The sequence below is a fragment of the Salvelinus sp. IW2-2015 genome, linkage group LG11, assembly GCF_002910315.2.
Source record: "Salvelinus sp. IW2-2015 linkage group LG11, ASM291031v2, whole genome shotgun sequence".
In the NCBI taxonomy this organism is placed as follows: Eukaryota; Metazoa; Chordata; class Actinopteri; order Salmoniformes; family Salmonidae; genus Salvelinus; species Salvelinus sp. IW2-2015.
The window spans coordinates 27,798,189-27,815,535 of record NC_036851.1 but is presented as its reverse complement, the minus strand read 5'-3'; the positions used below and the strand labels follow the sequence as shown (position 1 = coordinate 27,815,535).

Sequence of the window (17,347 nt, the reverse complement as noted above, 5' to 3'; positions counted from 1 at the left end):
GCTGATGCGTTTGCGCACTCTGTAATCCTCTCCACACTCTACGTTCAGTGTCATTGAACGCCGCGGAGAGACTCACATTAAACGAAACCACGCTGGCAACTAGCAACTGCTCTCCTTCAAACCTGGACAATGAGAGTTTCATGCCGTCCACGAGCCACGCGAGACATGGCAGGTAGGGTACAACGCCGATGGAGTTTTAGCACTTGTCATTTCATGCTGGATGCGATGAGGGAGTTTCAACGATGTGTGCAGCATCCCTATTGCGTTGCGTTTGCTAACTAGCGGAGGACGTAAACAAGCTCGTCACGTAGACTAGTTTTCCAACAACAGAGCCTTATTGCCTGCTTAAATCATTATAAAGCGATGTCAACAACATTTTTTTAGAAAGCAAGGGGCGAATATTTGTCATTAATATACTAATTTAGCGTTCGCAAAGACTGTTGTTGATAGTGCCTCTGCTAGCATCGCAATGTGATTTAGCTAGTGGAACGTTAATTGTCCATTATACATCTTTAGGGTAGCCTACATGTTGCATTTTTATCAGCAGATGGGCTATTTGATAAAAATGCATTTATGTTGAAATGTTGTTCAATGATAATGGTATGTTAGATGTTATTTGTTAGTAAATGTAGTACATTTCTGATTTGAACCACGCATAGCCTATCACGGATTGTTGTCGGTCAGTCATTGCCCTGAACGGGACTGAAGCTTCGTTTGGGCATCTCATTTGCAGGACTGGAGAAGTGGGGCATTTGCCATGTTTACCATAGTAGTGGTCAGCTGTAAACAAGCTGCCTGTTGATGATGTAATATTTATGTAGGGGGTTGCCCTTAGAAACGTCTTGTTAAATTGTTTAAAATGGGATTTAAATGTGGTATTTTAAATCCCAATCCTTGTCATAGAATGCTGTGATTTGTTATTATATTGATTGAACCATGTGTCACTGTAAACCATGGTCCTCCTGTATGTCAGATGCAAGCATTTCAGTGCTGCACATATCTGCTGTTCTATGGGATTCTAAAAGACTTGGTGAACTCAAGTCTGTCTGTGGCATGACAAACTGCTCTTTCTCTGTTAATACAAAAAAAGAATGGCAAAAGAATATATATTGTCACATACACCGAATAGGCACCGTGAAATGTTTTGTTTTGCAGGGTCAGACATAGTAGTATGGTGCCCCTGGAGCAAATTAGGGTTAAGTGCCTTGCTCAAGGGCACATCAACAGATTATTTACCTTGGCGGCTCAGGTATTCAAACCAGCGACCTTTCAGTTACTGGCCCAACTCTCTAACCGCTAGGCTACCAGCATATACAGCTACACCTTCAGTTTAATTTACTGACACTGTTTCCTGTTACGAGAGTGCTATGTCTGTTTCTTGCATATGTGGGAGTGTCAAACTATGCCAGCAGAAGATTTGGCGATTTCTTTATGAACAATCAATGCCTTGTCCCATATAAGGATGAATCATGAACTTGACCCTGAATATAGCCTATATTACAATTTCAGACTGGCCACATAGGCTGGGGCTTGAGTGCACAAACAGTGCTTTTTCACTGAGTGTCCGCCAATGGAAAAACAAACATTACAATGTTTGCAGTTGAATAGGTATATTTTCTTCTGCTGTTGTCAGGCTACACAGTATAACATGTAGTACTATATCCATATTTTAACATCTGATGTGTTATTCCATGACTCAGTCATTACGACACTGCACTATTATGCAAGACCTCTCTTTCTGGGATATGGAGCCTGAAGGCTTCCAATGATGACATCAGCAGCAGTAACATCACCACCCTCTTCCTCAGCCATCTATTTCCTGTGTTTGAGGGGTGCAAAATCCACTTGGCACTTAAATCCCGCTGGATTGATTGCTTCCATTTTACTCAGGTGACTTTTTCATACTCTTGCTTGTGCCTGTCGTTTTTCCCTGTTAATGTTACGACTGCGGAAATGTTTGTAATGACCTGTCAAACACACTCCGCAATGTTTGAAATGAGCTCAATGGAATACATTGTCTTTTTATTGAATTTATAAGAACTCTAAAGCTTTTTCTGGGATTTAAAGCACCGTCTCGATAATTACATCAATAGAAAGAGAAGAAAGATTTTTTGTGGAATTGAAAAAAGTACTAATTTAATACAGTTGAAATGAAGGCAACTTCGAATATGAACAGTTGGATTATAGTGATTATGTTATCTCACAAACATTGTAAAGTATGTTTAGATAGGCGTAATTTTATTTATTTTTGTACTTTTTTAAATTTCACCTTTATTTAACTAGGGAAGTCAGTTTAGAACAAATTCTTATTTACAATGACAGCCTTCCCCGGCCAAACTCGGACGACGCTGGGCCAATTGTGCGCTTCCCTTTGGGACTCCCAATCATGCTTGGTTGTGATACAGCCTGGAATCGAATCAGGGTCTGTAGTGATGCCTCTAGCACGGAGATGCAGTGCCTAAGATTGTTGCGCCACTAGGGAGCCCAAATCTAGAGTAATCTAGAGCCAAGCGTGTTGATTTTTAATCCGAGGGTATCCTGCTATTGACACTTGTTGAATTCTGCAAGAGAACGTAACAACAACAGTAATTAATGAGGCAGTCTAGACAGCGCAGGTACTTTAGACAGAGCATGTGCTTGGTGGTTGCAGCGCTATTCCACCCCTTTATGTTAATTTATKAATCTATGCAAACACACATGCTGTATTTAATAATATGAGCCTCATTTGCATATCTTTATTTTAGCACAAATGTTTTTTCAATACTTGATACATTTTCCTATTGTATGTCTTGAGTGCATTCTAAGAAGAAGAAAAAAGAAATTATTTTTTGGGGGTGTATCTTACTCTATTGTCCAACTGTTGCATTTATTAGAATTGTTTTAAACTTTTTTACAATTTAGATGACAGTGGCTACTTTTCTTCAGAATTGTTCCAAGTCAGGTTGGACCACGTGACCTGATCATGTCACCTGACATGGTCCACGTTCAGTTGTCGAGTGTTGCAGGTAGAAATGCCATGAATATGTTGGAGAGGCTTGTTTGTTCTACATTTACATATCTGAATGCTCCAAAACATCCTGCGCCCCCCAGGGAAAACTCCAGGGCCCAGGTTATATGGGCAGAAAAAACTCCTGGCTCTACTTATGGCCCATGTCGATCCACTGAGTCTAATTTGATTCTTATTTGATGAATGTAAAGTGCCCTTCACAGTGGTGCATGAGATCACAAAATGATACAGAGAAGAACAGACACAATAAAAAGCTGATTAGTGACTGCAAGCATCAGTCAGACCACACAGAGGGAGGTAGCCTAGTTGCAACATTTGCCAATTCCCTATTAGTCATTTAAACATTGACATTGTTTTTAGACATTGTGGGCCACCAAAATATTTGCACTGTCTCGGATGTAGAGCCAAAGAATCAGAATCAGAAGAATTTAAGGATTTTGGGCACTGGCCAGCCGGGCTAGTATACCAACATTTCTACTTGCCTGGTCCAAAATCTGCTATGCAATAATCGAAAAGACTAAATTTCACCTGCATCTCGGGCTAGTTTGGCACATTTTCTATTAGCCCTGTCTGAAAAGTGCTAACTAGCCTCGGGCTAGTGCGCTAGCTTAATTTCCATCCCTGTCTTAGACACTAAATAGCCTAGCTACTGAGGTCAGAGTGACCGAGAGGCTGTTTAGCCCCTCATCCCAGAATGTTTTTAAGGTTATGTGAGTGTGTATGTTAAAAGATTTAGGGGTCCACTTGTTTCTATGTCAGGTATATACAGAAGGCGGTGATTTGGAGGTCTGTGCTGTGGTAAGGAGAGGACCGAATTGGTAGGATCAGGTCAGTAATGTGTTCACTGTGACTGTATGCCACGGCATATTCATCTCTCTGGGMTGCTGCTCTGCCAACAACAGCCTCCAGGTTTATAAAGCGCTTGTAATCTCCCTTTCTATCCTTTTTTCTTCTTGGCCCATCACTTTCTTCCTTACTTTTTTCTCCCTTATCCTCATTCTCTGCCTCCCTCTATCTGTGTGAAAGTTCAACCCACACTCAGAATCCCATTAAAGGCTCCAGGGAGGGATTTGTCTACTAGTGTGTGTGTAGGTGTGTGTGTGTGTGTAGGTGTGTAGGTCATAGGGCTCAGCCTTTTTATCCCCATCCAGATAAGAATGCATTGTCTTCCTAAATAGCATAGCGTACATTGCATAATGAACAAAGAGTAAGAGTAGCATGCATTGAATGTATTTTATTACTAACATGCACAAATATAATGTCCTTAGGCTCATTTCATCAACGATAAAGGCTTATTTAATTTTCTCATTGATACTAGTCTAATGAAGCGGGACCATGAGGTAATTGTTTTGACTATTCCATGAATCAATATTAGTTAGGTCAGAGAGAGGCTGATGAAATTGGTTGTATGGGTGTGTTTTTGGTTTGTGTTAAGGCTTGCAATGCAGAGCTGTGTTCATTGGCGTAGCACAGTTTTGCAATGCCAGCAGGCAAGATCCGAGCAAGCCCCCCCAAAAAAGATATTTGTTTGTTTTAGGAATTGTAAAAAAAAAAAAAAATGCCATGGGGTTGAGAGAAAATGTTGCTGTTTTTAAAGCTAATTTCCTGCAATAAACAGATTTTGCCATGGGGCAGATTAAAAGTGTGCTTTTTTAATAGCTAATCTCATGCTATACACATTTTGCCATGAGGTTGAATGAAAATGTTGCAGTTTTAAAGCAAATTTCCTATAATTCGAAACATTTTGTGTTCATATAGCTTCAATGCCATACAACTCTCCTTCCGTGGCCTCCAATTGCTCTTAAATACAAGGAAAACTAAATGCATGCTCTTCAACCGATCGCTGCCTGCACCTGCCCGCCTGTCCAACATCACTACTCTGGACGGCTCTGACTTAGAATATGTGGACAACTACAAATACCTAGGTGTCTGGTTAGACCGTAAACTCTCCTTCCAGACTCACATCAAACATCTCCAATCCAAAGTTAAATCTAGAATTGGCTTCCTATTCCGCAACAAAGCATCCTTTACTCATGCTGCCAAACATACCCTTGTAAAACTGACCATCCTACCAATCCTCGACTTCGGTGATGTCATTTACAAAATAGCCTCCAAACCCTACTCAATAAATTGGATGCAGTCTATCACAGTGCCATCCGTTTTGTCACCAAAGCCCCATATACTACCCACCACTGCGACCTGTACACTCTCGTTGGCTGGCTCGCGCTCCATACTCGTCGCCAAACCCACTGGTTCAGGTCATCTACAAGACCCTGCTAGGTAAAGTCCCCCTTATCTCAGCTCGCTGGTCACCATAGCAGCACCTACCTGTAGCACGCGCTCCAGCAGGTATATCTTCTCTGTCACCCCCAAAACCAATTCTTCCTTTGGACGCCTCTCCTTCCAGTTCTCTGCTGCCAATGACTGGAACGAACTACAAAAATCTCTGAAACTGGAAACACTTATCTCCCTCACTAGCTTTAAGCACCAGCTTTCAGAGCAGCTCATAGATTACTGCACCTGTACATAGCCCATCTATAATTTAGCCCAAACAACTACCTCTTTACCTACTGTATTTATTTATTTATTATGTTGCTTCGCGTTTGGCAACTCACCGATGTGATTTTCTGTCTCTACTTTGCGCTTTCTTCCACTGCAAACCAACCATTCCAGTGTTTTTATTTTTTATTTTACTTGCTGTGTTGTATTTACTTCGCCACCATGGCCTTTTTTATATTTTTATTTATTTATACATATATTTGTTTGCCTTCACCTCCCTTATCTCACCTCACTTGCTCACATTGTATATAGACTTATTTTTTTCACTGTATTATTGACTATTGTTTGTTTTACTCCATGTGTAACTATGTGTTGTTGTATGTGCCGAACTGCTTTGCTTTGCTTTATCTTGGCCAGGTCGCAATTGTAAATGAGAACGTGTTCTCAATTTGCCTACCTGGTTAAATAAAGGTTAAATAAATATGCTATCTGGGGGGGTCCATAAAGCTTGGGGGTCCCCCCGGTTCGCGGTGTGCTTCCTACGCCACTGCCTGTTCTATTGTTAGGGCCAAGGAAAAACTCCTGGTCCTACTACAGAGTAGAACCAACCAATGCAGTGAAATTAAGACTGATTAATGTCATTGCACTGCCAGCCCCTCACCTCATCCCATTTTAGCTGGAGGAGAGTTGATGAGGTGAGTGGTGGTTGTTGTGACAGAGTAATAAGTCATTGATATTTCACAAGGACCAGAAAGAGCTTGACTTTAAAAGCAGAGTCTGTTCTGTCTGTGGGGTGGCTGGGTCATCTCTAAAAGCTTTGACTGTGGCCAGTACCTTTACATTGGGACATGGTGTCTGTGTTGATGCAGCCCACTGTGTATAATAAATACACAGCTAGTTTCCTTGATCATCACACATTCTTTTTTTAACTTGTTTCTAAAATGATGAGTATTGCTTCCTGGTTCCTGCATGTGACATGGCGCTCCTACATTRGACCTTTTAGAAGGTCTAATGGTTATTCCAGAACTACCCTTGATCCGGCTGGTTTGGCAACTCTGTGATGTGTTAATAACTCATGCCTTACTTGCCTATAGGACGGGTTAGCTGACAATGTCACAAGAACAATGCACGCGCTTCAATGGGTCAGAATTCCATGTGTTGTGATTCTGGATGGCCAGATAGCTAGCAACAATGACAAGAAGCTGCCATGTGGGGAATCATAGGTGGCTGTTTTGATTTTTTTTGACTGATGTCAAGTTTATGCTAATATAGCCAAAATTCACTAGGTAGCTAACCAACAACTGTAATTATGTATTTGAGAGACAAGCAGTGCTCATTGTGCATATTTATTTTTGTTTTCAATAAACATTTGAGACTAAATATAGCGTAGTTTACATGTTGTCAACAATCCTAAACCAACCCTGTCTGTTTTTCCCCATTGTTGCGCACATGTCAGTTTTCTTGCTAAACAACCAACCCATCTATAAGCATGCATCTCTTTCTCAATCTCTCTCTCAATTCAATTCCAGGGGCTTTATTGGCATGGGAAACATATGTTTACATTGCCAAAGCAAGTGAAATAAACAATAAAAAGTAAATATTACACTCACACAAGTTTTTCAAATGTCATATGTCTATATACAGTGTTGTGACGATGTGCAAAAAGTTAAAGTAAAAAAGGGAAAATTAAACAAATATGGGTTGTATTTACAATGTTTTGTTCTTCACTGGTTGCCCTTTTCTTGTGGCTACAGGTCACAAATCTTGCTGCTGTGATTGCACACTGTGGTATTTCACCCAATAGATATGGGAGTTTATCAAAATTTGATTTATTTTTGAATTATTTGTTGGTCTGTGTAATCTGAGGGAAAGATGTGTCTCTAATATGGTCATACATTTGGCAGGAAGTTAGGAAATGCAGCTCAGTTTCCACCTCATTTTGTGGGCAGTGTGCACATAGCCTTTCTTCTCTTGAGAGCCAGGTCTGCCTATGGCAGAGGCTATGTTCACTGAGTCTGTACATACTCAAAACCTTCCTTAAGTTTGGGTCACTCACAGTGGTCAGGTATTCTGCTACTGTGTGCTCTCTGTTTAGGGCCAAATAGCATTCTAGTTTGCTCTGTTTTATTAATTACTTGACACATTGGAAGGAATTATCTTTTTGTTTTCTCATGATTTGGTTGTGGCTAATTGTGTTGCTTTCCTGGGGCATGTTTCTGTTTGCGAACAGAGCCCCATGACCAGCTTTTTTAAGGTACTCTTCTCCAGGTTCATCTTCCTGTAGGTGATGACTTTGTTATGGAAGGTTTGGGAATCGTTTCCTTTTAGGTGGTTGTAGAATTTAACGTCTCTTTTCTGGATTTTGATAATTTACTGTCAGGGCCCAGGTCTGACAGAATCTGTGCAGAAGATCTAGGTTCTGCTGTAGGCCCTCCTTGGTTGGGGACAGAATCACCAACAAATTGCCCTCGCCAATTCGTTTTTCGTTTATATATATATATATATATATATATATATATATATATATGTTGAAGAGGTTTGGCGCTTAAGCAGCATCCCTGTCTCACCCCACGGCCCTGGGAAAGAAATGTGTTTTTTTGCCAATTTTAACCACACACATGTTTTGTGTACATCTCTCTTGCTCTCTGACACACACACACACACACACACACACACACACACACACACATATTGCAGCTGCATGAATTAGACTCATCCACACACAAAAGAGTTGCATGAATTAGACTCTTCCGCCATATGATGCACACATTCACAGAGACATGTACGAGCACGCATTCGCACAAAACCACACACAGTGGATTATTAAACCAGGCATCCTCCTCTAAGATGCCTGGGACTTGTTAAAGTAAAATGAAGAGCCATTTAAATAGCTTCTGTTCTATCCCCTACTCTGAATTACATGGGATGCAACATATTACTCAGTTCTATTAGATCTATTTATAGSGCTAATGGAGAATCCTCTCTCTCTCGGGAGGTGATGATGACACGTTTGCCAAAAGCAGGTCTGTCTGTCTTTGGATGAGTGAGGGCAGGCTTTTCCACTGACAGAACTGAGTCTGTACGTCATCAGAGGTAGCAAGAGGGAGTAAGGGTGAGCACGAGAAAGTGAGAGGTGGAAAGGGAGAGACAGACAAATGATGCCAGTTCAATCCAGCGCTGGATTTATGATTCCTTTTTTTTGTCTACCAGAAGACAGGATTAATCTAGCTTGACTACCCATCCACATTGCTCCGGCCAAACGCCACGCCCACTATTTTATTTATTTATTTTATCTTTATTTAACTAGGCAAGTCAGTTAAGAACAAATTCTTATTTTCAATGATGGCCTAGGAACAGTGGGTTAACTGCCTTGTTCAGGGGAAGAACGACAGATTTTTACCTTGACAGCTCGGGGATTCGATCTTGCAACCTTTCGGTTACAAGTCCAATGCTCTAACCACTAGGTTACCTGCCGCACCGCACTAGCATTTCTTCTCCATGGTGAGTGGATTTACTTCCCATCCTGATGTCTTCTAGAATGCAAACACATTCTGAACGTTCTAATTGGTCCCAGAAACTGATGGGTTGGACCAGACCCGGTCAATATGATGACGTTATCAACGTTGATACTCTGATTGATTAGATTGGTTTGAGAAAATCCAATCGCTGATGAATTTGTTTCGTACAATGACCCTCGTTTTTACGTTAGCACAACGACTTCTAGGATGGCAGTTTCAGACAATGTCGTCAGGCAAGCATTAACGGAAGTTTTAAAAAAAGGAAGTTAGATAATGATGCTTCCAAATGAAAAACATAGAAGTAACATGCAACAGGGCCAGGAATTGTCTGTAAGTAACTACCTCAAGTCCAGGGACATTGTGTGTGTCAGTGAGAGTAAGATGATTAGGCCTACCAGTAAGTGTGTACAGCAGGTGTCTACCTATTGGCTGATGAGATTAGTCCTGCTGACCTATTGACTAGTCTGGGATTGGGACATCTTTGACTGTGCTGTCACTCTAATATAGGCAAGGGGTGGAGAGGGTCAGTTGAGCACTCCTCAGTTTAGCATAGACTAAGATTTTCCGTGTGTGTGGTCGTCATAGGTTGACCAGGTCACCACCATATAGACATTACTTTTATTAAGGGGCAGACAACGGAGCTGATTGTGGACTACAGGAAACGGAGGGCCGAGCACGCCCCCATCCACATTGACAGGGCTGTAGCAGAGAGGGTCGAGAGCTTCAAGTTCCTCGGTGTCTACATCACTAAGGAACATGGTCCACACACAGCAACACAGTGATGCAGGCACAACAATGCCTCCCCCCTTCAGGAGGCTGTCATGCCAAATAGTGTCACACAGCCAAAATGTCTCCCCACACACACAATGGGATTTGAGAAGCTATTAGCAAAGTTCATTTTTTTTATAAAGAAACCAATATGGACTATAGCCCGTCGTCATAGTGGGCAGAACAAGCAAGAAGGTGGGCAGAGCCAAGCACGAGTTAGCGAGATCCTATTGGTGCGTTCTAGCAAACATTTGCATATTTCTGTTAGAGAACGCCTACTCTGTGAAGTGCATGTGTGTAATAACTAAATTTGCTTTTGCACTTCTTCTAAACAATGCCATTATTTTATTTTTGTGGGAAAGGGTAAGGTCTACAAAATGTAGTCCACTCTGTTCATAACAGATTGTAGTTTTGGGAACAGTATTGAGATCAAATGTTTAATCGATGAGAAAATGTGCCATATTTGGTAGTACCATATTTGGTAGTGAGTGGAAACGCCAAGCGGATGCTTTACATTTATACATCCAGTGAAATATCAGTCTCATTGTTCTATCTGTCCTATTAGCGTCCGTTCCTACGGATGTTGCTAGAACATGCCAAAATCTGCCCAGTCTACGTAATGAAAGAACAAAAATTGATAGCATTCGTTGCTATGCTGGTTGTTATGTTCTGATTGTTCTGAGGCACATGCAGTCAAAATTCAGGGTAAAATGCGATCATTGTTATAGGTTATTTACACTATTTACGATATTTTTTAGCTTTAAATCTCAGATTATTATTGGATAAAGTACAAAACATGATCCATGCATGGTCATTGACGTTTACTTGCATGCAAAACTTGATTTAGCCAGCATGAGCATGCTGCAAGCAAACATGGATACTGCAAATGATGGATGCAAACACTACTGTGAGGTAAGACCATTTTTCCAAATCTCTTTATTTAGCTAGCTAGCTAAACTTTGTATTGTATTACTTGTCTTTGTAATTCAGTTGATTTAAATAGCTATCTCTTATACAGAGTAGCATTTGAAAGTGCTATATCATCTGTAAAATGTGGGATAAAGGTGAACTGCATTAATTAATCTTCTGGTCATCATGAGTGATCAGATTGTACCTGGGTCTACCATTAGAGAGGCTGGTTTCAGACTATGATCTATAAGTAGATCATAGGAAACCCTGTTGCAGTGAGGTTATTTTAGCAATAACTGTACTCATTGTATATCAATGTATGTGTGTCAATTAATTGATTTCTTGCTGAATTACTACAATCATGATAGGTAGTTTATCCTTTGTTTTTCTTGTTCCATACCAGGCTGCCATGGTGTGGGCCTCTGTCAAACAACTTCCTCCCAGCAACAACAGAAATGCGAGCCGAGCTTTCAAAAATAACATCAGGACAATAATAAAAGTACTATATAGGATCCAACCCTATCAGAGTGAATAAATGTAGAGCGTTTGTAGTAGAGGTCGACCGATTATGATTTTTCAATGCCGATACCGATTATTGGAGGACAAAAAAAGCTGATACCGATTAAATCGGCCGATTTATTTAAAAAAAAGTTTTTATATATATATATATATCATACACACATTTTTGTAATAATGACAATTGCAAAAATACTGAATGAACAATGAACACTTATTTTAACTTAATATAATACATAAATACACACACGCACACAGCTCTGAAGTGACAATGATACTGAAGAGTCTGCTTAGGAGACAAATACTCTCAACTGTTTGAATAAAAATAGAGTTTAGGTTACCTGTGATGAATGTTGAAAACAAAAACTTTAATTTCTATATGCAGGAAATCCTATTTTAATAATGGGCATGGTAAGAATTGACAACCAAAGTGCGAGTCATAATTCCCATCTGAAAAGCGGTTCCTTCATTTATTCCATAGGATATTTGTGTTTCGTGTAGGCTTACATCACCGTGCCAATTTTATAACTGTGTAGATATCCATAGGACAAGGTAACTCTGATCAATATTGGCTAAATATAAGCGAAGATTAAAAAAATTTGTAGAGTGGATTTATGAAAATATGTTGACAAACGTTACCTTATCCTAGTGAGATTTACACGGGTATCAAAACGCCGAGGCTGTTTATGCCTGCACGAAACACAGACCTTATTTGAAGTAGATCAAAACATTCTCTATGGAAGACATGAACTGTAAAATAACGAAGGAACCCCTTTCAAATTCAGCCGCAAGTTATTACAGGAATTATAACGCGTCGACTATTTYTCTCTAAACCATATACCTTTGGCTAATCTGGAAACTATCACCTCGAAAACAAAACGTTTATTCCGTTCCGTATTTTATCTAACGGGTGGCATCCATGAGTCTAAATATTCCTGTTACATTGCACAACCTTCAATGTTATGTCATAATTACGTAAAGTTCTGGCAAATTATTTCGCAAAGAGCCAGGCGGCCCAAACTGTTGCATATACCCTGACTCTGCGTGCAATGAACGCAAGAGAAATGACACAATTTCACCTGGTTAATATTGCCTGCTAACCTGGATTTCTTTTAGCTAAATATGCAGGTTTAAAAATATATACTTGTATTGATTTTAAGAAAGGCATTGATGTTTATGGTTAAGTACACATTGGAGCAATGACAGTCATTGATTGATTGTTTTTTATAAGATAATTTTAATGCTAGCTAGCAACTTACCTTAGCTTACTGCATTCGCTAACAGGCAGGCTCCTCGTGGAGTGCAATGTAAGCAATGCAAGATTGGATCCCCCGAGCTGACAAGGTTAAGAATCTGTCGTTCTGCCCCTAAACGAGGCAGAACGTTCCTAGGCCGTCATTGAAAATAAGAATGTGTTCTTAACTGACTTGCCTAGTTAAATAAAGATGTAAAAAAAAAAAAAAAAGGCAAATCAGCACCCAAAAATACCGATTTCCGATTGTTATGAAAACTTGAAATTGGCCCCGATTAATCGGCCATTCCGATTAATCGGTCGACCTCTAGTTTGTAGACTAAGAAAAAAAATATTAAGTGACAGTTTCATCAGTAAGTGCTTATAGAAAGTCATATCACAAAGAACAAGTTCTMATTTACAACTGCGACCTGGCCAAGATAAAGAAAAGCAGTGTGACACAAACAACAACWCAGAGTTACACATGGAATAAACAAACGTAAAGTCAATAACACAATAGAAAAGTCTATATACAGTGTATGCAAATGCAGTAAGATTAGGGAGGTAAGGCAATAAATAGTCTGTAGTGGCGAAATAATTACAATTTCGCAAATAAACACTGGAGTGATAGATGTGCAGAAGATGAATGTGCAAGTAGAGATACTGGGGTGCAAAGGAGCAAAAAAGATATAAATAAAATAAATAACAATATGGGGATGAGATAGTTGGATAGGCTATTTACAGATGGGCTATGTACAGGTGCAATGATCTGTAAGCTGCTCTGATAGCTGATGCTTAAAKATAGTGAGGGAGATATGAGTCTCCAGCTTCAGTGATTTTTGCAATTCGTTCCAGTCATTGGCAGCAGAGAACTGTAAGGAAAGGCAACCAAAGGAGGAATTGGCTTTGGGGGTTACTAGTGAAATATATCTGATGGAGCGCGTGCTACGGGTGGGTGCTGCTATGGTGACCAGTGAGCTGAGATAAGGCGGGGCTTTACCTAGCAAGGACTTATAGATGACCTATAGCCAATGGGTTTGGCGACGAATATGAAGTCAGGGTCAGCCAACGACAGCATACAAGTCGCAGTGGTGGCTAGTATATGTTGCTTTGGTGACGAAATGGATGGCACTGTGAATACTCAGCAAATTGGATGCAGTCTGAGTGTTGGAGGCTATTTTGTCAAGGATCGGTAGGATAGTCCGTTTTACGAGGGTMTGTTTGGCAGCATGAGTGAAGGATGCTTTGTTGCGAAATAGGAAGCCGATTCTAGATTTGATTTTGGATTGGAGATGCTTAATATGAGTCTGGAAGGAGAGTTTACAGTCTAACTAGACATCTAGGTATTTATAGTTGTCCACATATTCTAAGTCAGAACCGTCCAGAGTAGTAATGCTAAGTGGGCGGGCAGGTGCGGGCAGCGATTGGTTGAAGAACATGCATTTAGTTTTGCTTGCATTTAAGAGCAGTTGGAGGCTTACAGAAGGAGAGTTGTATGGTTAGTTAACACCGTGTGCCAGAAGTATACAGAATGGTGTCGTCTGCCTAGAAGTGGATCAGGGAATCACCAGCCGCAAGAGCAACATCATTAATGTATACAGTGAAAAGAGTCGACCCGAGAATTTAACTCTGTGGCACCCCCATAGAGACTGCCAGAGGTCCGGACAACAGGCCCTCCGATTTGACACACTGAACTCTATCTGAGAAGTAGTTGGTGAACCAGGTGAGGCAGTCATTTGAGAAACCAAGGCTGTTGAGTCTGCCGATAAGTTCCTAACTTCCCTGAAAAGTWGCATATCGCAGGGGCTATTCGATGCTAATGCAGTACGCCACAGGATGTTTTTGTGCTGGTCAAGGGCAGTCAGGTCTAGAGTGAACCACGGGCTATGTCTGTTCCTGGTTCTACATTTTTTGAATGGGGCATGCTTATTTAAGATGAGGAAAGCACTTTTAAAGAATAACCAGGCATCCTCTTCTGATGGAATGAGGTCAATATCTTTCCAGGATACCCGGGCCAGGTCGATTAGAAAGGCCTGCTCGCTGAAGTGTTTTTAGGGAGCGTTTGACTGTGATGAGGGGTGGTCGTTGACTGCGGACCCATTACTGATGCAGGCAATGAGGCAGTGATCGCTGAGATCCTGGTTGAAGACAGCAGAGGTGTATTTAGAGGACAGGTTGGTCAGGATGATATCTATGAGGGTGCCCGAGTTTACGGATTTGGGGTTGTACCTGGTAGGTATCTTAGATTGTAGGACGGCCGGGGTGTTAAGCATATCGCAGTTTAGGTCACCTAACAGTACAAACTCTGAAGATAAATAGGGGGCAATTAATTCACATATGGTGTCCAGGGCACAGGGGCTGAGGGGGGTCTGTAACAAGGGGAAACAATGAGAGACCTATTTCTGGAAAGGTGTTTGAGGTCAGTAGGTCACATGACCAAGGAGCTATTGAAATGTAACATTTTGAAAAATGTATGTCAAATCTTGTGAGATAAATGGACAAATTAAAGGGTGTGCAATGTGTAGGCCCACTGAGTGGACATTCTGAACTTTGTTTGAAGTCACTAGGTCACATGACCAAGGAGCTATTGAAATTCTACGTTTTGAAAAATTCATGAAATCTTGTGAGATGAAAATGGACGAACTAAAGGGTGTGCAATATAGAAGGGTAGTCAGTGGACATTCTGGGCCTTGTTTGAGTTAAGTAGGTCACATGACCAATGATCTGTTGAAATTCGAATGTAAAAAAAGTTTGTACTTTGTTTACGCTCCCTAACTAATTCAACTAGGAATACAAAATGCTGCTCACAATTCCACATGTTTATTAGCTTTGGAAAGCGAATTAATGTCCATATCGTGAAAACAAGACCTGTGCAATGTTGTATGCAATTTTTCCAACATAATGACACTTACACGGAACCCAAACCGGCTGCGAGCGTGCACCATCGTGCGCTATCGTGCATACATTTATTTTGTCCCCCTACACCAAACGCGATCACGGCACGCAGGTTWAAATATCAAAACAAACTCTGAACCAATTACATTAATTTGGGGACAGGTCAAAAAGCATTAAACATGTATGGCAATTTAGCTAGTTAGCTTGCACTTGCTAGCTAATTTGTCCCATTTAGCTAGCTTGCTGTTGCTAGCTAATTTGTCCTGGGATATAAACATTGAGTTGTTATTTTACCTGAAATGCACAAGGTCTTCTACTCCGACAATTAATAAACACATAAAACGGCCACCCGAAACATTTCTAGTCATCTCTCCTCCTTCCAGGCTTTTCATCTTTAAATTTATATGGTGATTGGCATCTACACTTTTACCACGACAACCGGCAAAACATTTCGTTTTACAATCACCCACATGGGTATAACCAATGAGGAAATGGCACGTGGGTACCTGCTTCTATAAACCAATGAGGAGATGGGAGAGGCAGGACTTTCAGTGCGATCTGCGTCAGAAATAGAAAAGAGTTCTATTTTAGCCCTTGGCTACGCAGACGCTCGTTGGCGCAATAATTGAATAACATGGATTTAAATGTATTTTGCAACGTGTCCGGTCTGGTCAGCATTTTATTTGTAGAAAATCGAATAGAAAATCTTTGGAGGGAGCTGAAAGTCCGTATTGCCCAGCGACAGCCCTGAAATCTGAAGGATCTGGAGAAGGTCTGTATGGAGGAGTGGGCCAAAATCCCTGCTGCAGTGTGTGCAAACCTGGTCAAGAACTACAGGAAACGTATGATCTCTGTAATTGCAAACAAAGGTTTCTGTACCAAATATTAAGTTCTGCTTTTCTGATGTATCAAATACTTATGTCATGCAATAAAATGCAAATTAATTACTTAAAAATCATACAATGTGATTTTCTGGATTTTTGTTTTAGATTCCGTCTCTCACAGTTGAAGTGTACCTATGATAAAAATTACAGACCTCTACATGCTTTGTAAGTAGGAAACACTGCCGATTTTGCAGGTTATCAAATACTTATTCTCCCCACTGTATTTGTTTATTTCTGTCATTACTTCATCAAATCTCTAGTAATCGATTATACACACATACAATTTGTCACATTTCCATATATTCACAGAATCCATATATAGCGTTAGAAATTCTTAGATACTCACATCAACCATTCCATTTGCGTTTTCAAGGACTCCACAGCTACGAAGCAGCTTTCCAAACATACTCCCAGCGGAAAAAAWATATATATAAAAAATTGTTTCCCGGACAATGACACCCCGCCCTTGATATTCTATGATTGCCAGTCAAGGAACGGAACCCCAAGATAACGTTATATCAAAGCTTATTATTCAAATCTCAATCATTTTATTATACATATTTCTATGTTACTATCCAAACTTCAGATTAAGAGTAATTTCCACATCTCTCATATCACATTCACACAATGCTATTCCCAACCATACTTCGTCAATATTTKTATAACCTGCAGGAATATTTTCTTACTTATATAGGTGGATTTGGTTTATAGCTTTCACATATGTACCTAACTATTTTAAACCATTGCATATCATTAACTTATCTACTAATTATTATTTCTCTCAGGCTCACAGAGCCTTCATGATCACCCACACAGGATGATGAAATGCTCACACAGAACATTACTAAATAACCATCCACACAGGATTGGTCAGACCACTCATACAGAGTTGGTCAGATGTCCACACAGAACATCATTGAAAGGTTACCCACACAGAGTCAACCTACCGCGCACCCACAGAATGCTTTGACAGAGATTTCCCACACAGGATTTCAATCCCTGTCTATATGAACAGGGAAACCCATACCATTATCAAAATATTGCCCAATTAGTGGTCCCAAAACCCTATCTTACATCATATTTTCTAAGTACCAGAAATATCAAAAACATGCACAATTAC

At 40.4% G+C, this 17,347-nt stretch overlaps 1 protein-coding gene across 1 annotated transcript in view; it reads left to right on the top strand.

Annotated features, from left to right (window-relative positions):
- Positions 1 to 5: 5 nt before the first annotated feature.
- The window catches only part of LOC111970112 (6-phosphofructo-2-kinase/fructose-2,6-bisphosphatase 4-like), a 58,737-nt gene continuing 41,395 nt past the window's right edge, over positions 6 to 17,347 (top strand). The window contains exon 1 of the mRNA XM_023996634.3: positions 6 to 172. Within this exon, the coding sequence (XP_023852402.1) occupies positions 130 to 172 (43 nt within the window). The 5' untranslated portion in view covers positions 6 to 129. The remainder of the gene's footprint in view (positions 173 to 17,347) is intronic.